General features: G+C 38.5%; 1 protein-coding gene across 1 annotated transcript; it reads right to left on the reverse strand.

Moving 5' to 3' along the window:
* Nucleotides 1–1243: 1243 nt before the first annotated feature.
* Nucleotides 1244–25965, reverse strand: LOC108644702 (vomeronasal type-2 receptor 26). Its single transcript, XM_018089381.2, has 3 exons — nucleotides 25726–25965; nucleotides 2580–2703; nucleotides 1244–2143 (listed from the first exon to the last, which is right to left on the reverse strand). The coding sequence occupies exons 1-3, from the start codon at nucleotides 25963–25965 to the stop codon at nucleotides 1254–1256; spliced, it is 1254 nt and encodes a 417-aa protein (XP_017944870.2). The 3' UTR covers nucleotides 1244–1253.
* Nucleotides 25966–26978: the final 1013 nt, after the last annotated feature.

Raw genomic sequence — 26978 nt, forward strand, 5'->3', positions numbered from 1 at the left:
TAACCCTACTCTGGGCAGTATTATACCCGGGATAATAATTCCTCTGCAAATCCTTGTTGGAGCCAGAAGCTGCTCACTAGCTAGCCCTGCCTGTCTATCACACCTAGCGTGATCTATTACAGGAGCTGCCTGACCTGTCTGGGCCTACCTACACCCAGGTTCCACTACAATATCCCCACCTGCATGTTCAGGAGAAGAGCTTTCACCAAAATGGCTTCCAGCCTCATGGCTGCTCAGCCTTTTATACTATGCCACCTTATGGCCAAACTGTGGAACTGCAAAGGTCATGACCCAGGAAAAGGGACCTACATCCCATTACACAGAGGACCCTTATAGCTGTCCAAATAACTTGGGGACTGTCAGTGAGAAAGGGCACAATGTACCAGTTCCTGACAGCAGCAACCTCCTTATTGCAGGGAAATCACAGAGCTGAAGGAACAACCCTGAGCAATTCAGGAGCAGAAGGGAATTGGATTTCAGCCAAGATGGTACAGAGGACAACACCCTTTGTTAATCCTATACCTTATCCTATCTCAGTTGTGGGTGCTGATGGCTCTCCTGTCTGGTCCTCTGTGTGCAAAAATGAAAAACATTTTACTTTTTTATCTTCTCTATTTATTTAAATATTTACAAACAGAAAGGTAGAAAGAAACATTTATTTGCATGTAATAAAACACATTTTTAAAAAATTTTCCTTAGCCTTCGACATTATACTTGGTATCTCTTGGTTGTTGAAAAACAAACCTGAGATTAATTGGGTTAAATGGAAAATGCCTTTTTCATATTTCGAGATTAATAACAATGTTATTGATGTAGGACACCTTGACATCTACTGCCATCTTAATGGAGTGTTTCACCTTGAAGTTAGCTTTTAGTATGTTATAGAAGGGCACATTCTAAGCAACTTTTCAGTTAGTCCTCATTATTTGTTTTCCATGGTTTTTGAATTATTTGCCTTCTTCTTCTAACTCTTTCCATCTTTCAAATGGGGGTCACTGAGGACTACTCATACCAGTCAGTTGAACTGAAGAAGCTGCTTGGATGAGCAGTGAAACGTCGTCAATGATTACTTGAATGATAAGTCCAGTTGCTTTAGATTTATTTATACTAGATATTGTAGTAAAGGTGATATGGATAATAGACACTGCCCCCTGTATACTGACATGAACAGTTGATTTATAAAGTAACTTCATTTGATATGGATGGTATAGCAGTTATAACATTTATTTTATACAGTGACACTTTTACTGATTTTACTGGGCAATGACTTTTGTATTCAGTTGAGGCCTGAGAAATATAATGTAACATTTAGGGGCAAATATACAGCCCAATAACCCAGCACTGGAGGATAAGATGGCAAATATCTCAACTGCCACCATTCTACTGCCCTTACTGCTCAGGTATGCAGGGACAAATGCCCCCCACACGCTACAGAACCCCAACATACTGAAAGTGATGTTTTTAGCTTCATTAAATCGGTCAGGGAAATCCTTGGCTAGAAATGCAGCAATGAAGCTTAGTAGGGCCAACGTTCCTATATATCCAATTATACAGAAGAAGAAAGTAACAGATCCCTCATTGCACTGTAAAATAATGGTGTCCCTCTCAGACAATATATCAACTTCCACAAATGGGGGATCAGAGGCCATCCAGATTAAACAGATTCCAATTTCACCCAAAGAGCATATAGTCACTAATACAATGGGCAGTTGGGTTCCTACATACTTCTTCAGCTTGCTCCCAGGCTTTGTGGCATTGAAGGCAATAATAACTGTGAGAGTTTTAGCCAACACAGAAGAAACAGAAATAGTAAATACAATCCCAAATGTTACTTGTCGGAGGAGACAACATATCTGAGTTGGGCGCCCAATGAATAATAAAGTGCAGAGGAAACACAACATGAGAGAGATGAGGAGGAGACAGCTGAGATTTCGGTTATTGGCTCTCACAATAGGAGTCTTCCAATATTTCACAAAAACTCCCTGTACAGCAGAAGTTGTGAGGAAGAGCACCAAGGCAATGGAAGCTAAACTGGCCCCCAGAGTCTCCTCATAGGAAAGGTAGTTTATCATTTTGGGAACACAAGCAGTTCTCTGTTTATTGGACATTTCATACCCAGGGCATCTGAAGCAACTTGGAGCGTCTGAAAGTTTAAACATACAGTATAGGTTAGACATATTTTTTGTATTTAAGTAAAAACCCTAAACCAATTACATTTACTAAGGAAAAAAAATATCCTTTCTTTCCAAAATTATTTTTGCTTTTCAATACTGAATTTAAGGGCAGATTTATCAAAATGTGAAATGTCTACCCTCACAATAGAGAAAGTCCACAGTTTATGTGACACAATGGGGCTCATTTATTAACACAGGACAAATTTGTTCCTGGGCAATAACCCATCGCAACCAATCTTTGGCTAGATTTTTCCAGCCAGCTGCAGGTAGAACAATGAAAAACGTCTGATTGGTTGCCATGGATTACTGCCCAGGTGCAAATAACCCAGTGTTTATAAATTACCCCGACTGTGTCTTCTATTTAATACTTTGGCATCATCTTTTGCAACCAGATTTATCTCCTACCTGATGTGTTGGACATTTCCCCATCTACACATGGGACACAGTCATAACAACAAGATGGCGCCCCTTCTCTTTTAGACTTTCTGTATCCCGGGGCACAAGGTGCATTGCAGAGCAGCTCAGGGGTCTGTAATATACAAAGACACAGCAAGTGATGGATCAGAACATACACAACATGTCAGGGATAGAAATGTAATATTGTTCTTCAGGAAATTGAGATTCCTTCATATTGTTCACTTCCATAACATTCAAGAGAATACAATTACCATGACAACACATATACAAGATCAACATACAAAACCAGACATCTAATTATTTTTTTTTAGAACAAGATTTTTTAAAATGTGAGATTTCCTATAAAAAAAAAAACATTCAAAGGTGGCAGTTAATACATTTATATTTCCCAAGCCTTCATTGGATACAACAGCCTGGGTGTGGCTTTGTTTAACCAACAGATTTTGATCAAGTTGATGGAAAAGACACTACAATAACAACCAGGACTTCCATATTCACATGTACAAGATGTGTCAAAAAGTCTCCTTCCTTTGTGTTTTGCTCTTAGTGAATTTCATACCAACATTGTTTAGCACCGTGAGCATTAGTGACGAGCGAATCCGTCCCATTTCACAGAGAAATTTTTGAAACTGCGGAAAAATTCACAACAACGGCAGAAAATTTGTGAAAAGCGCGTACCACACAACTTTTTTAACCTACGTGACATTTTTGATGAAACCAAGAAATTTGACTGTGCCTGTTTTTGCCACAATTTTGAATTTTGTGGTGAAATTTTGGGGCTGATTTACTAATCCACGAATCCAATTGAGAAAAATTCGGATTGGAAAACGGAAATTTTGCGACTTTTTCGTATTTTTTTGCGATTTTTTCGTCACCGTTACGACTTTCCTGTAAATTGTCGCGACTTTTTTGTAACCGGTACGACTTGCGCGAATTGTCGCGACTTTTTCATAGCCATAACAAATTTCGTGAATTGTCGCGACTTTTTCATTGCCATTATGCCTTTGGAGAATTGTCACAACTTTTTCATTGCCATTATAACTTTCGTGAATTGTCGCGACTTTTTCATAGCCATTACGACTTTCGCAAATTATCGCAACTTTCTTATTGAGAGCTCGAAAAAGTCGCGACAATTCGCGAAAAAGTCGCAAAGTACCGATCATTACGAAAAAAACGCATTCGGACACTTTTCGGACCTTCGTGGATTAGTAAATGTGCCCCTTTGTGTAAGTTTCACACACAATTCGCCAAAGGCATCTGATTTGCTGAAATTATGCAGAAATTATGCAGATGTTATTTTTTAGGCATTTATTATGTTGTTATTCTGGCTAAAACACTGCATTGTGGGTAAAACAACATGACAGCTTGCGTGCAGATTTGCACCTAGTGCTTTTGTCTTTGTAAATGAGCCTTTATATTTCTGCTGTATATCAGTCACCTTTTAACAATATAGAAGGAACAATAAAACATCTCCATTCTAAAGTTTCACAACCACATTTTTTCACTAGGCACGGATTCACTGCTAGTGATGAGCGAATCTGTCCTGTTTACCTTCGCTGAAAAATGGAAAAAAAATCCACGAAATGGTGTAAATGACGCGCATGTCAAAAAAAAACGGGCGTGTCAATTTTTTTGACGCAACTCATTTTTTTTTTACGTGTGCAACTGGTTTTTTTTTTTACACGGGCGACTATTTTGTCGCCTATTCTGTGAAATCACCCACCAATGGCAAAATGTGGAAATTTGCCGCAAATTTACCTGTTGAATTATTTCGCCCATCACAATTTGCTGCAAAATTCCACATTCGGTCATTGGCAGATTCTTTGGCGAAATAAAAGGCACGGTTATGACTGGGTCAAAGAAATCACTGTAACATAAGAAAAAAACATTGTCTCCTCAAAAAAGTTGGGTGTGTTAAAAAAAAAAGTCATGCGGTAGCTGCATTTTTTTTTGCTATTTTGGGAATTTTTCAGCATGTTAGTAAATTTTTCTGTGAAACGGGACAGATTTGATCACATCTAGAAGACTAGAGGCTCCAGGGATCTGGTGTCCCCAAGTTTTTCCCCATTCCAAGGTACTCCCTGCCCTAATGCAAGCTGGGTGTATGGGCAGAATAATAAACTCTGAATCAAGAGCTCAAGAGTTACCTTGGCCAAGGGAAAAACATGGCAGCACTGAGCCAGTCCGTACTTTAAGGGGCAATTTACTAATCCACGAATGGTCCGAAGGCGTCCGAATGCGTTTTTTCGTAATGATCGGTATTTTTGCAACTTTTTCGTCGCAGGCAAAACTTTTTTCATATATTTTCCGTGACTTTTCCGTCGCCGTCGTGAACAAATTGGATTGGTTTTTCCACCGTTTACTGTCGCACAATACGGAAAAAACATGACGACGACGAAACAATCTCGCAAAATACGATAAAGTCGCGAGGGCGCCGAAAAAGTAGCGAAAATTTTCGTTTACAATACAATTTTTTCCCCTTTCGGGATTCGGATTTGTGGATTAGTAAATCTGCCCTTTAGAGTACAAGCACAGTGGAAAGTTCTCCATGTTGGATTATTTTTTAAGAAGAGTTGGTCTGGGGTAAAAGTGAGTGATTTTAACCAAACACATTCTTTTTCATTTTAGTTCTCCTTTAACACTGCCATGTATAGTGCTGAGCCATACTGACATATACCATCAAAAAAATTGGCGCTCACGTAATTTTTTTTGCTGCATGGGACAATTCAAGTTTCATGTTTGACGCACGTGATCTTTTTGCGGTGAATTTTTATGTGCCAAATTTTTGCTCCCGTTTCATAAAAAAACGCCGAAATCCATGCCTTGCGAAAAATGACGCTCATCACTAACCATGTAGTTACATTTCCCCTTACCATGTTGAAGTGCGGGCCCCACAAGTCAGCGCTGTTATTGATATATAATTGTGTCTCGTCTGATGCATTAAAACTTCCAACTTTTGTTATAGCAATTTGATCCCCCGGTAAGAAAAGCCACTTTACAATGTCAAACTGTGCCGGCGGGTCCCCGTATTTGTTGAAGGAGTGGGTGTCATTGGGAAATGTGGTAAAGGTCACATTGCGTAGAAATGTATTTATCTAGGAAAAGAATATTTTGTGAATAAAGCTCCACCTTAATTGCATATTAATCATTTGGAAATGAATCCCCTCAGTGGCGTAGCGAGGGGGGTGCCGAGGGGGCCATGGCCCCGGGCGGCATATCAGAAGGGGCGGCGGCAATCACCATGATATTTAACGTACCCCCAACAGACCATCGGCGGCGGCTCCTTCTCTCTTACAGGCAACAGGCGCTTTTATAAGGTTGCGCCCGTGCGTATGACGTCACACGTCAGCGACGAGGCGCAACCTTATAGAAGCGCCTGTTGCCTGTAAGAGAGAAGGAGCCGCCGCCAATGGTCTGTTGGGGGTATGTACTATGGGGGAAATTGGGGGCACTGTGTGAGGGCTACTGTCTATGGGGAAATTGGGGCACTTTCCATGGGGGGGGCCAGGTCTTTGTGGGGTATTGTGTATGGGGGCACTTCCTATTGGGGGCACTGTGTATGGGGCAATTGGGGCTCTGTGTATGAGGGCACTTTCTATTGGGGGGCAAGGTCTTTGGGGGTATTGTCTATGGGGACACTGTGTATGGGGCAATTGGGGCACTGTGTATGGGGGCACTTCCTATTGGGGGCACTTTGTATGGGGCAATTGGGGGCACTGTTTATGGGGGCACTGTGTATGGGGGCACTTTCTATTGGGGGAACTGTGTATGGGGCAATTGGGGCACTGTGTATGGGGGCACTTTCTGTGGGGGGGCAAGGTCTTTGGGGGGTACTGTCTATGGGGGAACTGTGTATGGGGAAATTGGGGCACTGTGTATGGGGGCACTTCCTATTGGGGGCACTGTCTAAGGGCAATTGGGGGCACTGTGTGGAGGGGGCTGCTTTTTTTATTTTGTCTATTTTTTTTAATAATAACTAAATAGAGGGGCGGCAAATTTCCGGTCAGCCCCAGGCGACGAAAGCCCACGCTACGCCACTGAATCCCCTCATTGTTTTCTATGTTACACAAATTCAAAGGGAAGTTAATCCCATAATTGTTTTCTATTTCACCCAGTGAAACTGAAACACATTATTGTTTTCCAAGAATGAGCACCAATGCTCTTAAAATGGCTGCTGGAGCAATTTCATGAAATTCAATGGAAACAAACATCCATTTAAACTCAAATTTTTTCAAGTTTTAACAAAGCTTTCGGCTCGAAAAATGGGGCATTTTGTAATGTAAACTGGAAATTTTCATATGAGCGATTCAAGCAGTATCATGACATTTTATGAATACAGCAATGATCGAGTTTAATTTGAATTTATATCTAGTGATGAGTGAATCCGTCCTGTTTCGCTTCGCCATTAAATTCGCAAAACGGCAAGAAAATTTGCGAAATGGAAAAAATTTGCGAAACACAATTGTTGTGCAATTTTTTTTTGTCACCCGAGTCTGTTTTTTTGATGCTACCATGGCCAATAAAATGAGCCCACAGCAATTTTGACGCGCAACAAAAAAAATTCTGTGCGACAAAAATTTACGGAAGTTTCACAAAACAATTCGCCAATGGCGAAATGCGTAAATTCGCCGCTAATCCATGTCTGGCAAAAAAATTCGCTCATCACTATTTATATCATGTCGAGTTTTTACATCTTTCAAGGCTAGTTGTAGTAAATGTGCCCCTAAGCTTTTATCCACCTATTTTTGAATTTAATGCCAAAAAATCTTCTCCTTCAAACTCTGTTTTTATTTCCTTGGTGGTGGCAAGTGAGCAAGAAATAGTTGCCATGGAAATTATCAAATTTGTTAGAATAGACAAATACTACACTTGCGAAATGTATCTTAATCTCAATTTATATTTGGCGGAAATCTATCCGATATTTTTCTTGGCACCAGATCCAACACGGGCTGCTTGTTAATCTGCTTTCTGCTGCCAAGTACTGCTGGCCCTAGCAACCACTTTGTATTTTAATTACAAAGAGAGAGAAACAGAACAGAAAGGTAACTAGCTAACTGGAAAGGATAAACGTCTCAGAAATTATCTTCTAAATAATGCTAAAAGATAAATCTAACAGACACTACTCATCAGGGGCGGATTATGGGGGATCAGGGAAGCTGCTGCCTCCCCTAAATCATATAAATGTAAGGTACGTTACAGTCATGATTACTATGAGGTACTTGTTTTTCTAAATGACACTGTTACACAGCAAATAATTCCTTCTGCCATTTAACCTTTTATTCTTGAACCAATAAATGTATTTGTAGCTGTAATATTGGTGTGTAGGCGCCATCTCAGCTGCTTTTGATTTGGGCACCAATATCCAACTGCTTAAATTAAACCTTCACCTACCTGCCAGGGTTTTACTTTATGTTTCAGACTTTCTAACTTGCCCCAGTGAGTGGCCGGTGGCTGAGCAGAGTAGAGATTGTGCAGGGCGCGCGCCAGTGCATAGACTGCAGTGTAAACTCTATAAGTCACTCTGTAATTGCGTTTCCCGTACACTAATAAATCCACATCGAGACTCTTATTCCCTGTACATTTATTCAAGTTTCCTCCTGGAATTTCGCTTCTACAACTGGGAGAGTCTATAAAATAGTAATGAAATAACGATTGCCACATAGATGCAAGTATTGTATTGTTGGGGTAGTCGTTGGGAGAATAAGTATAGAAGAAGTGCTCAAAGCCGGGGATCTCTCCTTCCTGGATCAACAGGGACAAAGAGCCATTTAATGTGAATTCTAAATTATGTTGATTAAATATTAAAATACTGTGGATAAAGTAAGAGGTGATCCATATTTTTGGGGGCAGGCTGTGAAGTGAAAATAGGTGCATGTACTTGGTGTCTTGGCTAATGAACAGGACAATCACATTAACAGTGGTCTTCCCAATCTTCTCAACTAGCTCATCGTTATTGCCTTCAATAAAAGCAGAGAAGGCCAAACAGCCCCCCCTACTGGAAAGTTCTGTACTTATCCTTTCCCGGGCTCTGTATCCAACGTCATCATCTGATATAATGAGTCCGACCCATTTCCAGCCAAAGTGCTTCAGTATCTGCACAATCCCATCCATTTCTGCCTCCTCATTGGGGATAGTTCTGTAGAATGATGGGAACTGGAATTTGTCACTGAAAACTGGATTCATGGCGCCGTAACTGATCTTGGCATGAAAAACAAAACAGGAAAATATTCTAAAAGAAGTCCATACACCGGCTAGAACTGGCAGAGGAAATTACAGAGCAGCCTTTTCTATCGTGCAAAATGTTTTATGTGTTTTACCATTGCTGAAATATTTACCTACATTAGGGCTTGTTTACTAATGATAAGATGACAAATGGTTGAATGCTGACTGGTGCAAAATTGTGCCTGGTCTGGTCCAGTAACAGAACACCCGAACTTCAATCATTGTGGGGTATAGACTTCCCTCTACACCTTGTGTCAGATTAACATCTCTCCTAGTCAAGCGAGCCCTGCACCCAAAACCTAGCTTCACTGAGAATTATGTGTCTATGACCATAATTACCCAGTTATTACCCAGTTGAACTGGAGAAGCACTCGGATGAGGGGTGAAATGTTCTCAAGAAAACTGAGAGTCTTGTTGCTTTAGACTTAATTCTGCTGTGCCACCTCTAGGTATCTAATGGACTCCATCTTTGATGATAGTGACCCCATTAAGTTGTTAAAGAACTCACTTGAGAGTCTCAATTTCACTTTACCCATTGAGCAGAAGCATTCTGGTACACTAACACCCAAACAAAGCAATGGCAGCCCAGTACAGGGGGTCTAATTGTAAAAGTGCATTACAAGCAATTACAACAAATAAGTAAGAATTGTATAAAATTAGAGAGACGGGAGATGAAATCACATCAGCCTCTGCTCCTGAGAGCCTTTTTTTAATTTACATTTCATTTTTGTGATAGAGAATTATTATACCTTTGTAAAACGTATATGACAAAGAAAAAAATATATTAACCCCATAAATGACTATTATTATCATTATGTTCAAAACAGTTTTCATTTTAAAACTGATAATTGATTTCGTATTAAACTCAAAAAATACTAAATAGTAAGTGATGGTAGTTTATAGTGCATTAAGAAGAACATGTGTCTGCCACAAACGTAACGGTCAATATCCCGAATCCTGAAAACAGAGGAAAATTAAGAATTCAGTCTCATGCATTTACAGCAGATGGACAAACAATGTTAATATATATTGTTTTTCAGAAATCAGCAATTATTGTGTGATTTATATAGTAAAAATGAACACGTACCTGTGGGTAACTAAGGACTCCTACAAGTTGGGCAATGGCGTATGTTGTAAAAGAAGACAAGTCTCCCACAATTCCCACCATCTTACTGTTCCCCCAGCAGCTGAAATTGGGAACATTTTGTTGCTTTCCAGAAATTGCACCCAGTGCGTCAGAGAGACACTTGTGGTTTGAGGAACAGGAGTCAAATATCTGGTAGCCCAGAGTTATATTGGGCAGGATCCAGGAACTCCTGTTTATCTCCTCAATAGCAAATACAAAGGCCATGTAATGGCGGTAATTTATTAATGTTGGTCTGTAGGGTGTAATAAGTAAGAAAAATATCTTGTTATAATGCACAATAGCCATGAATACTGCACAAATGATATCCTATATATGAAGCTTCGTCATGTCATAGGTTATAATGGGTTCTTTGGGATGTAATATGAGTCACATGACTTGATGAAACTTATGTATTATACCAAATAATTTACCCCTGTTGTAAAATATGGTGATATTATATGGGAGCTCCATGACCCTTTAGTCTTGTGCATTTATAGGGTCATGGAAGCCTCTGTGAAATATCTTTATATTTCAAAATAGTGCATTATTCCTTATATATTCACTAGTTAGTATCAGTGAAATTCATGTTTCCTACTCCAACTTCAAAACATGGGGAAAATGTGAAAATAGATCTAAACAATTTTTTTTGTCAAGAATTGCTCTATTGGGAATCCATTACCATCAGTGCAACAAGTCAGGTGTCCAGATACATTGTAAGAGGTACAGCTGGATCACAAAGATCAGCAAAAATATATTAAAGTTGGTATATTTATAGGGTCAAAAAATAGAAAAAAATAGAATTTCTACATTAGAAAATCCATCCAGACCCAAAAGCACTTCTAATGGATAGAGAGATAGAAAGACAAAAAGACAGACAGATTTATATATTGTGTTAGAATAATGCTACACAATAGTAATGAAAGAAAGTGCCATGAACTTACGCAGAACAAACCATTTCACGTGGTTCAGATGTAAAATCAACTAAAGGCATCGTGTAGATTTCACTTAACTGGAAGAAAGCAGCAATAATCAAATGCCCTGGTTTCACATCACTTGTGTATGTTTGGGTTCTTAGCGCACAAGCAGAGCCGGGAGGGAGATGAGCATCAGAAGCCGCTGGAAATATACGCACTAATACAACTATAATTAACATGTTTCCTATAGGGAAATGCAGAGCGGCAGAGATGGAGCATCTGGTAGAACATTCTTCAATAACGTCTTCAGTCCAAAGCGGCTTCTATTTATCCTTCCTGTAGAAGTTATTTTGGCAGAAGCTGTAATTTTTTTCTCTCCTGTTTAAGAAGAGCTTAACAAAATGATCTACTGAAATAAAATAAGACAAAATGCCCCTCAGGGAAGACTGACAATAATGTTGTAACCCTTTCAGCAGGATTCTATGGTGCAAATTTGTTAGATTAAAATTGGTTTGAGAACCAATTTAACTGGTTGGACCATGACTTTATAGCTTTTGAGCATAACTAATTAATTGAGCATCTAAATGAATTACAATTAATAAAGAGCTAAAATAGAGATAATGATGAAGCAAGTGCTAAGATAGTGGAGATAAGTCTAAAGCAACTTCATTGTATCCTGGTTCATCTCACCTTTATACAACCCCACAGTTCCAAGCACCAAAGCACCAAAAAGTGAGAAATTAAACCTGACCTTCCCAGGTATATGATACATCATGAGCTCATAAACATCAGTCTCTCATGGGTTGATGACTATCCCAAAAATTACAGAGCCTGAAGATCAACCTTTAAAGCTTCAGTTGCTGACTTCAACCTCACAGCCAAAGAGGAACTTGATTTACTCATTAAATGGCTTGGTCCAGAGTCAGCAGATCATGTTAAGAGACTTAAAGCTGTACATGTTCCCAGATACAGGCCTTGCTGCCACATGGGGAGGGCTTGAGTAATCATATAGGAGCTCAGAAACCATAGAAAGCGCCATGTTTAAGAGTCTACAAACCTTGCCAAAAATAACTAACAAAGACAAACGCAAGCTTCAAGAGCTTAGTGACCTTCAGATGGAGCTAAAGTAAGCTTAAGTAGATTCTTGCCTGTCAGGACTCAGCTACTTGGATACTGTGCATGGTATAAACCTAGTAGTGTTGAAGCAACCTTATGGTTTGCAAGAGAAATGGGCCACAGCAGGCTCAAAGTACAAGAAACAATATAATGTATCCTTTCCTCCATTCTCATATTTCTGCAAGTTCATCAGTGAACATGCCTGGACCAAGAATGATCCCAGTTTTACCTTCAGTGAGCCCAACCTTCCTGCTTCATCATCTTGAAGGCATGTCAGTACAGCTGCTAAACACAGAGACTTGCAGGGAACAGTGTTGGTTAGAAAGACAGACATCCCTCCTGCCACAACCTTGTCCACTGACAAATCTTCTTCTCCTGGGAAAACTGAGGATCTCAATTGTCAGTGCCCAATTCACAAGAAACCACACCCACTTAAAAAATGTCATGGGTGCAATAACAGTAAGAATTTTGCATCAATGCATCCAACTGCTCCTCCTGACAGTGCATAGCCTCCAACCCCTGCCTCAAATTATGGGGGGGGGGAACAAGGATGTGTTCCAGCTTCAACCAAGATTTTAACTTCATCTACTGAAGTCTGTGGGGCAGGCTGTGCCAAGTGTTGTGCTAAGGTATGCCTAGTACAAGTATATACTTAAGGACAACCAGACAAAGCAATGAGGAATTATCCCATCCTTGATGACCAAAGCAACAGATCTCTTGCAAGACCAATGTTCTTTAAGGTTTTCAACATCAAAGGATATAGATCACTATACAGTATACCTTCAATACCTGTGTCTGTCACATAGATACTCTGGGCAGAAGGGCTAAAGGGTATGTTGTTTCCTCAATCAAAGGTAACTTTCATCTACATTTACCTGTTAATGTGATGAAATCCCTAATCACAGGGAGGGGATTCCTACACCAGGAGCTGCATACCAACATCCCCACTTGAGGCACCTGGCCAATCAAACTCCTGCCATTGACAAAGATGATGAAATCCTGCCTTTGTTGGGAGAGACATTCTTAGGGTCCATAAGGTAAATCAACAGTGCAGTGGTCTTCATGATGCTCCCTATGCACAAAGACTTGACTTAGGCTGGGTAATAGTGGGTGAAATGGCAAAATCTGCAGGCTGTCTAAAGTAGACTTCTCTAAAACTCATGTATTGAGAAGTGGACGGACAACTTACATGCCTGCATCATTTTGAGGTGAAAAAGAATATATGATCCCAGCACCCAGTGTCACTCCTACTTCTTGTGAAGACAGCTTTGGGAATGCAGTATTTCATACTACAAATAATTACAAAAAAATGTCCCTTCTGTTGAGAACAAAGAGTTCATCAGTCTAATGGACACTGAATTCTTTAAATACAATTGCAAAAGTTGGGTTGTGCCCTTACCATTCCGCACTACAAGAACCAAATTTCCTAACAATCGTGAGCAAGACATTTCCAGATTTACCTCACTGCAGAGAACCCTTTAGAACAAGCCTGGCATAAAAGACCATTTCCTTGTTGCCTTTATGAAGAAAATATTTAAAAATGATCACCACTACAAGAGCACAATGATAGGCTGGTACCTATCTTCCTTTGGTGTGTATCAACTGTGCAAACCAAAACAAATTAGGGTGGTATTCGACTCAAGTGCAAAGTATTAAGGTATATCTTTCAGTGATGTTCTTCTCTCTGGTCCCAACCTAACTAACAACCTTGAAGGAGTGTTTATGAGGTTCAGAAGGGAACCAGTTGTGATCACAGCTGATATTCAGCAAATATTCCACAGAAATTTTCTTAGATTCTTCTGGAACCACAACAATGACATCAACAGTGGAGTGATAGAATATCATATGAAGGTGCATGTCTTGGTAACAGTCCATCACCTGCTGTTGCAACATATGGCCTAAGAAGGACTGCTCGTGAAGGTGAATATGAGTATGGTGCAGATGCAAGATACTTTGTAGAAAGAGATTTCTACATGGATGACGGCCTAAAATATTTACCTATAGATAAAGAGGCTATCGACCTGCTCAAGAGGACACAAAGTAATCAAATCATTTCAGCCTGATGATCATGCCACAAAATATAAAGACTTAAATTTGGGAATAGAAAAACCACCCATTCAGAGAAGCCTTGGCTCAAGATGGGACTTATTGAATGACACATTTGACTTCTGTTATCTGTTATGACTTGTACTGTTCTTACCCTTTGAGCATTGAACTCTTAATTTGTTTCATCACTACTTGAAGTAAGAGACTCCCATTGATAGTTAATAGATATATGTGTTATGCCTTCAGTGCTGCTTTATTGTTTTAATGTACCACTTACTGGTTTCTTTAATGTTTCTAATTGTGATTGCTTTGAGAAATGTCCTTTGCAGCTTACCATACTTTACCATGTGACCATGTGTAATACAGGAAAAGGATCAGTATAGCTGCCATCTTTGTGCTGCTAACAGCTATAGTATTCCATCCACACAAATCCTACCCCATCCAGCCGTGTTGTAGCATTGTTGGTAGGGATTAGCTACCCCTAGCCCCTGGTGCATCATTATGAACAGTTATTTTTCTTGTTTCTTTATTCATGTTTATGACTTATGTGCAGTCGCCTCATGGTGCCGCTATCAGTAATTCCCTGGGTATCTAGGTATTACTCCCACTTGGGTGCCTCTCATTTTCCATATGTTTTGCTATTTGCTATTTTATATTATGCTGCACAGTAAACACTGTCATTTTTATATTGCCCGGTTTCACCTTCCACATGAAGCTCCACAATTTGTCTCAGTGAATTGATGAAGGAAGGAGTTTAGCAGCATATAAACTACTCACTACCTCAGGGCAACACGTAGTGATGTCAGAACAATATGTTATATGTTGATATTTTTAATGGTTTATATGCATAGAAATCATTATGCTGCCACCTAGTGTCCAAAGTCATATTGCAAGGTGTTTGTTTCTTAGTTTGCAAGCCCTCCCTTTCCCCTTCCTTATATGTGAGGTCAGTTCCTCCCATCATCCTGTTCCTGCTTTCCATGTGTGAGGAGCTAGGGTTTAGGAAATCAATATTCCCTTTGACCTCCAGCATTTGTTCACCCACCCCAAATAAAGAACCTTTGTGGATTCCAAGTGTCTGGTGAGTTCTGCTGTCTGGCTCAGATTGGATGTAAGCAAGCTGCAGAAATATATAGGAATTTAACTATCCATCATACTGGTCATTGTATGTTCTTTGGGAGAAAAGACAACCGTTCTAAGGTATATTCAATTTACTTTTCCAAACAAATTACTAGTGCTTCTTGTTATACCAATGCAATGGTTTTTAATATAGCCCCCCATTCAGTTAAAGTGACAGTGCTGTGATTAAAATTGTCTTTTATCATTAGTACAACAGAAGAAAACTTAAATTATTCAAATTTCCAAGGACCAAATACCTAAAAAGGATGTAGCTGGACTACAACAAGATACAAGAACAAACACCCTAAACAGGTCTCTTAAATTTAGTTGAAATACCCGTGTAAAATTGACCAATTTTTACTTATTGCACACTCCCACGTGAGTGATATTGGCTATTATCACACTCCCCTTCTATCCCTATATATTACAATAGGGGGCACTTTATTCACTATATATTATAAGGAACTCCTCTGTGACTTATAATATACCTATATGTTACAATAGGGGGCACTTTATTCACTATATATTATAAGGAACTCCTCGGGGACTTATAATATCCCTATATGTTACAAAAGGGGGCACTTTATTCACTATATATTATAAGGAACCCCTCGGGGGCTTATAATATCCCTATATGTTACAATAGGGGGCACTTTATTCACTATATATTATAAGGAACTCCTCGGGGACTTATAATATCCCTATATGTTACAATAGGGGGCACTTTATTCACTATATATTATAAGGAACTCCTCGGGGGCTTATAATATCCCTATATGTAACAATAGGGGGCACTTTATTCACTATATATTATAAGGAACCCCTCGGGGACTTATAATATCCCTATATGTTACAATAGGGGGCACTTTATTCACTATATATTATAAGGAACCCCTCGGGGGCTTATAATATCCCTATATGTTACAATAGGGGGCACTTTATTCACTATATATTATAAGGAACCCCTCGGGGCTTATAATATCCCTATATGTTACAATAGGGGGCACTTTATTCACTATATAAGGAACTCCTCGGGGGCTTATAATATCCCTATATGTTACAATAGGGGGCACTTTATTCACTATATATTATAAGGAACCCCTCGGGGGCTTATAATATCCCTATATGTTACAATAGGGGGCACTTTATTCACTATATATTTACATTGCAAATGTTGATTATGTCACAGATGTTAAGTATGTCTTATTAACTTGGTTAATTTGCGCCTTTTTCTTTAATTTAAGTTAATTAGACCACTTGTCCTCTTTCTCATTGGTGAAAAATAAAAATAAATGTTTGAGAGTTGCACTCATGTAATAGTTTAACCGTTTTACTGCCAACGAGTATGGGATACGTTGTGGCAGAAAAAGGGTTTAACTGTCAACGACGTGTCTCATATGTCGTTGGCAGATAAAGGATTCTTTCTGCAGCGGCATGTCGGTCTTGCATGCGCTCGTCGCAGGACCGACCTACAAGCAGCAGACGTGATATCATCTTGTCTGCTGCTTGTTCCTGCATCCTCCTTCCCCCCTAGTGCTGGCCCAGTGACTTCCTGCTCCAGGACTGCAGCGTTGAGGACAGAGCAGGGATCTCATCTTCAGGACAGGTAAAGCCAATTTTTTTTTTGCACTTACACACTTACACACACACTTACATACATTTACACACACGTACAGCACACAATTTAGCAGTTTTTAGCAGTTTTTATTTATTTATTTATCTTCATTTTGCACACTTATATACACTTATATACACTCATATACTGTACACACTTACACACAACTTTTACACATGTACACACATGTATACACAGCCACTTTGTTTTTGTTTTTTCTTTTCATTTTACCACTTTGTTTTTATTTTTTTTTCCCTAAAAATTGTATATTTTGACAATGTGACTATTGAATCAGATATTCTGACCACTAATTACACTGTGATGTGACTTTTTTTGTTCTTTTACTGATTTGCACAATTTTTGTGGTTTTATCACTTTTTTATCCCTGTATAAGTGTTCCTTATCTGTTTTTAGCATAGCTTTGCTGTGTGTAACTTTGGTGTAAAAAAATAACTTTACCTATTTTGAATTCATCAGAATGTGTACTTTCAAAAATATATGGTTTTCTGTGGGTCTCTGTATAGTTAGGGGGGTTACGGAACATAATACACTGACAGGGGGCTCTGTATGCAAAAGAAATCCATATGCGCTATTTTCATTTTGGGGTCAGTACATACCACAGACTTTGGTATATCTATGCATATTGGGCATCAAACTGTTCAGTAGACCTTAGGTGTTCCTATTTGGGGTGATTTGCCTTTGTATGCTAGAAATTGTGTCAGATAAATGCGGCAAATTGCAACATTTTTAGGCGATTTTCTAAAATATCATAGAAACCAATAACTTTAGGAAAGCTTTGCAGATTGGTACTTTGGTGTAGAAAGGACTCTTTCCCTTTGTTGGATTTCTCAGAATGTGTACTTTCCAAAGCTATATGGTTTTCTGGGGGTCTGTGTATAGTTACAGCACATAATATGTTGACAGGGGGCTCTGTGCAAAAGCTGAGTTGGCAGGTGAGAAATCCATATGCGCTATTTTCATTTTGGGGTCAGTACATACCGCAGACTTTGGTATATCTATGCATATTGGGCATTAAACTGTTCAGTAGACCATAGGTGTTCCTATTTGGGGTGATTTGCCTTTATCTGATCTTTATCAAGAAATTGTGAGAGATAAATGCAGCATTATCATGCAATTTTCTGAAATGTCATAAAAATCTGCAAACTGAGAAAAGCTTTATGGCTTGGTACTTTGGAGAAAAAAGAAATGTTTACCCATTATAGATTCGGGGGAATGTGTACTTTCCAAAAATATATGGCTTTGTGGGGTGAGTGTACTTTTTTATTAACATTATCCCACATAAAGGATGTAAATGTGTTGATTTTGTATGTTCACATTGGGGCCCCTACATGCCACATATTTAGGTAAACCTATACATATTGGGCATCAAACTGTTCAGTGGACCCCTGGCATTCAAATTTAGGGTGTTTTATCTTGGTACCTAACACTATGTGGGAGATAAGATGCTGCAAAGTGGAAGCTTTGAGGGGATTTTTGGAAATGTTATCAAAATTGCTAACTTTAGAAAAGCTTTGCGGCTTGGTACTTTGGAGTAGAAAGACATTGGTACCCATTTTAGATTCGGGGTAAGATGTACTTTTCAAAAATATATGACTTTCTGGGGTGAGTGTACTTTTTACTAGCTTTATTCCACATAAATTATGTAAATAAGTTGATTTTGCAGGAGCTGAAATTACAGAAATGATTGAGCATATGGGGGTATGTTCACATTGGGGCCCCTACATGCCACATACTTAGGTAAACCTATACATATTGGGCATCAAACTGTTCAGGGGACCCCTGGCGTTCATATTTAGGGTGTTTTATTTGGTTACTTTATGACCTGTAGGAGATAAGATACTATAGACTGGAAGCTTTGAAGCGATTTTTTAAAATTTTCACAAATTTTGATAAAAACCAATAACTTTAGGAAAGCATTGTGACTTGGTAGTTTGGAGTAGAAAGACAGTTCTACCTATTCTGGATTCCCCAGAATCTGTTCTTTCAAAAAAAATTCTTGGATAAATATTCTGTTGTAATTTTTGGCATTGAAATCTAAAGTATGCAGCTTTCTGGAGCAGTGCTTTGGGAATTTGGTAGGGTACTGCTGGGAGTTTTTGACCTATACAAGTGAGAAATCCCCATAAAACTATATATATTTGGTATTGGCACGTTCAGGAGACATGGGACTTTCCATATCAGTTGTATTTTTATGCATAAAATAAATTTTTTTTAGACATTTAGAAGCCTATATCTTGTTACAGAATTGGAATTACAGAAAAATTCTACCATATTCTGAAAGCGTAGGTTGTCCTGAAAAAAATGATATTTTAACAGTGATCTAAATTAAAAATGTGAATTTAGTTCTCATATATTGAAATAGATACTGAAAAAGATATTAGAAAGATATTTCCTTTTCTTAAAAAATTGATATCGTAAATAAACATTTACCACTAAGAATATCCTAATACGCTGTGAATGATGGGCTCTAACTATGCAAATCATTCTAGCAATCACAATTCAATAATAAAACAAGTTATTCAAATTATGACCCAGACTTTTTAATTATTTATAATAACAGTTTTAATTATCCACTGGCTCTGGGAAGATTGTAAAAATTTGATTTGAATGTATAACGGTTTTAACTTAAAATAGTATAACAGTTTTAACTTAAAACTATTAATTTTTTTTTAAAGCAACAAGTTTAGTGAATTTGGTAAGCAGTTACTTTTGTGTTCAGTTGAGGCCTGAGAAATATAATGTAACATTTAGGACCAAATATACAGCCCAATAACCCAGCACTGGAGGATAAGATGGCAAATATCTCAACTGCCACCATTCTACTGCCCTTACTGCTCAGGTATGCAGGGACAAATGCCCCCCACACGCTACAGAACCCCAACATACTGAAAGTGATGTTTTTAGCCTCATTAAATCGGTCAGGGAAATCCTTGGCTAGAAATGCAGCAATGAAACTCAGTAGGGCCAACGTTCCTATATATCCAATTATTGAAAAAAAAAAAGTAACCGATCCCTCATTGCACTGCAAAATAATAGTGTCCCTCTCAGAAAATATATCCGTTTCCAGAAATGGGGGATCAAAGGTCATCCAGACAATACAGATTGCTATTTCACCCAAAGAGCATATAGTCACTAATACAATAGGCACTTGAAAACCAACAAACTTCTTTAGTGTGCTCCCAGGCTTTGTGGCATTGAAGGCAATAATAACTGTGAGAGTTTTAGCCAACACAGAAGAAACAGAAATAGTAAATACAATCCCAAATGTTACTTGTCGGAGGAGACAACATATCTGAGTTGGGCGCCCGATGAATAATAAAGTGCAGAGGAAACACAACATGAGAGAGATGAGGAGGAGACAGCTGAGATTTTGGTTATTCGCTTTCACAATAGTAGTGTGCCAATATTTCACAAAAACTCCCTGTACTGCAGAAGTTGTGAGGAAGAGCACCAAGGCAATGGAAGCCAAACTGGCCCCCAGAGTCTCCCCATAGGAAAGGTAGTTTTTCATTTTGGGAACACAAGCAGTTCTCTGTTCATTGGACATTTCATACCCAGGGCATCTGAAGCAACTTGGAGCATCTGAAAATTTAAACATATAGGTTTATACAAAAGCCTAGGCCAGTTATATTTACTTAGAAAAAATGATGGTGAAGTGGGTGAATTATTTTGTGGTGAGCTTTAGTTTTATATTTTTATAAATCTGCCCCTTGGTGTAATATTCTTGCAAACAGACAAAGACTGAGCAAAGTAACATCAATATAAATTATACATTGTGACAAAAAGGATTGTCTCAGTGGAAATGTTCTGTTTGATGGCAGATATGTAGCTCCCAGGCTGAGGTACTGGCTTCTTTTACACTCAAGATAGGCTAGAACCCTGGAGCATGGCTAGAGAAGACTGAAGCCAATAAGCCAACAGATGAAGCACTTAAGGGGAGCCTGAGTTTGGAGCAGGAGTTCAGTAGCTTAGAGAGGCTGTGAGGGGAACACTGGTCTGGAAACAAACTGCCCCTGGAACTCTAGAGTGTGGCACTGTGGATTTTTGTTATACGGTTCATTGAAAACTACACTCTGGTGAGGTTTTTTGAACTTTTTCCTTTCAAACACGAAGCTGATGTAATTTTGCTGTGAAAAATAAAGCACAGGCACGATCCTGATAATTTTGTTGCAAACGAGAGTGGCCTGTCTCGTCTGTAGAGCCGAGTTTCCATTCCGCTACCTGCTGCTACCAGCTAAATCCTTCACAACATGTATAAGCAAGACAAGTCCTGCACCCAAATTACACTGATTTTACTTAGAAGATATTGAAATTAAACTCAACACAAGTCTTCATCCTCTTGCAGTTATTGTTTTATAAGTTCCTTTGATCCATATGATTCAACATGTTTCCTTTTTGTTTTTTTTATTGAAGAATGAGTTTTATTGTGTGGCCATACATCTTAATGGTATGGGGGTTCCCTCAGATGGCTAAATGGGCCATTACTTTTTCAAAGGATTAGACAGCAACACCCAGTAACTTCAAGCATGTGTTTGCCTGATTTTATTTACAGCTGGATCTTCCACAAGACAAGGGCACTTTCTTATGATTCCATACAACATATGCAAACAAAATAAAGTTTGTTCTTATGAAACATGAACAGACCAGTTCACTGGCAGTCTAAAAGTCTATGAAACCCACAGTTAAGGCAGTTATCAATCACAGAACTATATAAGCTCTTTGTCTCAATTGTGATTGGTCACAAAACTCTTTGGCAGTGATCTAACCAGTTACTGAGTTTTCTGCTCTGTGCTTGAACTTATTCAGTTGTTTCTCGGGGTCTGACCTTGTCCTCTGTTGAGTTGTGTCAGTAATTAAAAGTAATAACTATGGTACTTTATTAGTGTTATTTCCCCTATACTGTATTATCTCTTCATTAGTGATCAATCTGTCCCATTTTGCTTTGCCGAAAAATTTGCGAATCTTTTTTTTTTTTTACCCTCACGACAATTCTTTTGACCGTGACAATTTTTTTGACGCAGGCAATACATTTTGGACGCACACCAAATTTTTTCATCCATTTCGCAAAAAAATCCGCCAGTGGCGAAACGCAGAAATTCTCCGCGAATCCATGCCTGGCGAAACATTTTGCCCATCACTACTCTTCATGACAATCTGCCTATGACAATATGTCTGGGCTAAAGTGTGGGCTAAAAAGTATGGCCTGTCATTCATGATTCTGATTGCATTGTTCCTTTTCAACTATTTTACAGCAGTGCAGACAATTTTTATTCATTTTTATGTCTGCTAAAAAGAATAAGAATTAATCGTAAATTATAATTGGGCAATTAGCTAAATTACTGGTTATATTAAAAGGGCCAATTTATCAACATTCTGATTTTAGTAGGTTTAGAAACCACAAAAAAACACATTTTCACTGAAACCACAAATGCCAAGTCATTTATTAAAACAGCCTCATATAAAAAACACGAAAAAAGTGAAAAGAATCCAAATCCAAAACCTTGAAATCCACATTTTCATAAGAATTTCTGTGCACTTACAAATCAAATAAAATGAAAGATTGTTGCAATTTGCAATTTACAGCTCCCACTGAGTCCGACAGGACCCCGACAGCTTGTAGATGGCGTTGTTTTGTATTTTTTTGTGGTTTTACATTTAAGAAATGATAAACAAAATAGCAAAATACAATGTTTTTAGCGCTAAAAGTATGATTTGTGAAAATGAACAAAATACAAACATTAGTATATCTGGCACTAACTGTCAATGAATGAATCTGTTCTCTGAACCCACCTCTTTTCTACCTCTTTGCACTGCTTTCCTGCTGGGTGACATTTTGATTGCAATCAAACAGCTAAATTAATATTCTATTTCTAAAAATCTCAAACCTAAATTACTTCAATATTTCCTACATGCACCCCCAGCAATATTTAACCTTCAGATTGCCAGTCAAGCCGCCATATTTAGTGTGCAGTTCCTTCTCACCTGCTGTAGGCTTCACCCTAGAGCAATGAGTCTGTATCACCCACAGAACTGCTCTAATTAGTAGCACAGCACATCTTTCAAGATGTCTACCCTCAAAATAGAGACAGTCTACAGCTTATAGGCACACTGGGGCTCATTTCCTGTGTTAAAAACACAGGGAGATTTTGCACCTCAGCAGTAACCCATAACAACCAATCTTTGGTTAGATTTTTCCAGCCAGCTGCAGGTAGAACAATGAAAACAAACTTCTGATTGGTTGCCCTTGGTTACTGCCCTGGTGAAAATTTGCTCAGTGTTTATAGATGACCCCTATTGTGTCTTCTGTTCAATACTTTGGCATCATCTTCTGCAACCAGACTTGTCTCTTACCTGATGTGTTGGACATTTCCCCATCTATACATGGGACACAGTCATAACAACAAGATGGCGCCCCTTCTCTTTTAGACTTTCTATATCCCGGGGCACAAGGTGCATTGCAGAGCGGCTCAGGGGTCTGTATTTTAATACACAAAGACACAGCAAGTAATGGATCAGAACATATACAACATGTCAGGGATAGAAATGTAATATTGTTCTTCAGGAAATCAAGACTCCTTCATATTGTTCGCTTCCATAACATTCAAGAGAATACAATTCACATGACAACACATCAACATACAAAACCATTCATCTAATTATTTTTTTAGAACAAGATTTTTTAAAATCTGAGATTTCCTATAAAAATATTCAAAGGTGGCAGTTAATACATTTATATTTCCCAAGCCTTCATTGGATACAACAGCCTGGGTGTGGCTTTGTTTAACCAGTAGATTTTGATCAAGTTGATGGCAAAGACACTACAATAACAACCAGGACTTCCATTTTCAAGACTCCATATTCACATGTACAAGATGTGTCAAAAAGCTTTGTGTTTTTCTCTTAGTGAATTTTATACCAACATTGTTTAGCACCGTGAGCATTAGTGATGAGCGAATCTGTCCCATTTTGCTGTAAAATTTGCGAAACTGCGAAAACATTTGCGAAATGACAAAAAAATTGCGAAACGCGAGTACCACAAGACTTTTTTCATGCATGTGACTTTTTTACGCGACCACGCAGTGACATTTTGCGGAGGTTTTGTAAAACCACCAACGGCAAAATATTGAATTTTGCTGCAAAATCCATGCCTGGTGAAAAAATCTGCTCATTACTATTGAGCATCTGTGCTGCAGAAATGATTCAATCTGCACCCATACTGATAGAGCAGAATGCAACTTTCATGCACCATGGACAATGTGTGTCTTAATTGAAAAAGTGCATTGCAGTGTATATTATTTTTTGGGCATTATTCCAAAATTTTGAGTGTTGCACAATACCAGTACTAAAGGGTGGGGACCCCTCCCACCTCTACCACTTTCTATAGAAAGAGGCAATTAAAAATTATACAGAATTTATTTAGTATTGATATACCATTACATTAAAATCAATTTAAAAATTGGCTGGCCAGCCTGCCATCATTTACAAACACATGTAATCACATTAGTATAATTTCTTAATTTAAACCATAAGTGCACTATATACTGTAGCAGGAAAAAAATCCAGAAAGTCCCAACAAAATATCTAATGTAAAAAGTGAAAAATTAAATTAAAAAGTCAGTTTTCATTTAAAAAACTATTCAAAAATACAAAAACAACAACCAAAAAGTCACTTGTATTAATTGTTGCTCCTGAAGGAGAGAGGTGTTATATGTTTTATGCAGGTTCCACAGTAATTATCCTGGTGGGATTAATAAAAAAATCAAATTTTTTTAATTTGTAGAGTTAACTTCCTTTATAAATTCAAGTGAGATTTGTGCATATCAATATCACTAGTAATGTTCAATGTAACTATGTAACTATGACTGATGTGGGGCAGTCCCCCAGTCGTTATATCCGTGTAGCATAGAGTTTGTAATGGGATGAAAAAATAGAACAATCTCACCCAGCTTGAGCACGTTCTTTATTATTATTTTTTGGACATTTTACTAATTTGTAATTCTGGGTAAAACACTGCATTGTGGGTAAAACAACCTGACAGATTCCTTGCAAATTTGCACCTTGTGCATTTGCCTTTGTAAATGATCCGTTATTTCTCTGCTGTATATCAGTCACCTTAAAACAATAGAAAAAAATAATAAAACATCTCCATTCTAAAGTTTTACAACAAAAAGAGCAGAAGGCCAGTGATGAGCAATTTTTTCCACCAAGCAAGGATTCGCTGCAAAATTCCGCATTTCATCGTTAGCAGATTCTTTTGCGAAATGGAAAAAGAAAGAAATATTTGCTGCAACAAAAGTTTGCTGAGTTAGGAAAAAGACGCAGTTGCGTCAAATAAATTGTGTTTGTGTAAAAGAAAAATGCAGTCACCTTAAAAATGTCGCCAACATCAACAAAGGTCCCAGGGGCCTTGTGTCTCCAGGTCTTCCCCGTTCCAAGGTAATGCAAACTGGGTGCATGGGCAGAATAGTAAGCTCTGAAGTCCTGTATTGCTCATCTATAGTGATGAGCGAATTTTTTCATGAATTCGCAGAATTGTTTCGCAAAACTTCCGTGAAAATTCACTGCGGAAAAATTCATTGCGTGGAATTTTTTTGTTGTGCATCAAATTGGACGCAGTCACATCAAAAAAGTGCGGGCGACAAAAAAGATGCGAGTGACAAAAAAAATCCTGCAACAAATGTGTTTCGCAAATTTTTCGCCAATTTTCCTGCCATTTTGCGAATTTTATGGCAAAGCGAAACGGGACAGATTCGCTCATCACTACTCATCTACCCACCCACTGCATCACCAGTGATACCTTGGCCAAGGGAAAAACATGGCAGTGGAATCTTCTCCATGTTGGATTATTTTTTAAGAAGAGTTGGCCTGGGGTAAAAGTGAGTGATTTTAACTAAACACATTCTTTTTCATTTTAGTTCTCCTTTAATACTACCATGTAGTTACATTTCCTCTTACCATGTTGAAGTGCGGGCCCCATAAGTCAGCGCTGCTATTGATATATAATTGTGTCTCGTGGTCCGATGCATTAAAACTTCCAACTTTTGTTACATCAATCTGATTGCCCGGTAAGAAAAGCCACTTAACAATGTTAAACCGTGCCGGGGGGTCCCCATGTTTGTTGAAGGAGTGGGTGTCATTGGGAAACGTGGTAAAGATCACATTGCGTACAAACTGGTTTATCTGGGAAAAGAACATTTTGTGAATGAAGCTCCACCTTATTTGCATGCAAAGCAGAAGGGATTCTGGGAAGGAAGTGAAGTTTTGTTTTATTTCTCATTAACCAATAAAACTGAAGCCCCAGTTTGGCTTTGGGGCACATGTAGGGAGTGGTGTTGGGTGGCACATCATTTCCGTAATCCTTTGTAGCCAAACATGAGTGCAACCCTTGTGTTGCAGGGCAGATTAGGAATAACTTGAAATTGTTATAATGATTATTATCACTAATTCGGATCTTTCTGGATAACGGTTTTCTGGATAACGGATCCCATACCTGTATATGGTTATATCTAGTGATGAGAGAATTTTTTTGCCAGGCATGGATTCGGCATTTCGCCATTGTTTCTCCAAACAATTTGCAGTCACGTCAAAAAAATGTGTGATTGTGTCACAAAAGACATGGTTGTGCCAAAAATGGTGAGCTCGCATTAAAAAAGCATGCAGTACCTGTGTTTCACAAATTTCGCAAATTTTTCCACAGTTTCTAGTTATATCTATATACAGATTTTCATATTTTATTGTATACTTTCTTAAGCACTGACTGACTTGGCCCCTCACCATGGTCACCCACAGTAACAGGTTTGTCGCCCACTGACAGTTATTTGCATCCAAAACCTACGCTCCAATGAAATGTATAGAATCATCACCCAAAGTCCTCCACAATTTTGCTCACCTTTATCTTCTTTATCTTATATTCTACACATGTACACATTTGCCTTTTTACAAAAATATGTGCAGAGTAGTGATTAGTGAATCTGTCTTGTTTTGTGAAACCATGGGGAAATTTGGTGTAGGGACCCATAGGGTTAACAATCCCTACAGCCTTATTCTCTGCCACTTCCTAGTTTGTTGTTACTGGGCTGTTAGAATAGTAGAGGAATAGAATAGTCAGTGACAGTCTGTCCTCGATACAGATTCATGAGAAATTAATCCTGTTACTGTTTTCTGTTTCACCCAGTTTCAAAGAGAAATTAATCATGTTACTGTTTCAC

Source organism: Xenopus tropicalis, chromosome 5 (genome assembly GCF_000004195.4).
Source record: "Xenopus tropicalis strain Nigerian chromosome 5, UCB_Xtro_10.0, whole genome shotgun sequence".
In the NCBI taxonomy this organism is placed as follows: Eukaryota; Metazoa; Chordata; class Amphibia; order Anura; family Pipidae; genus Xenopus; species Xenopus tropicalis.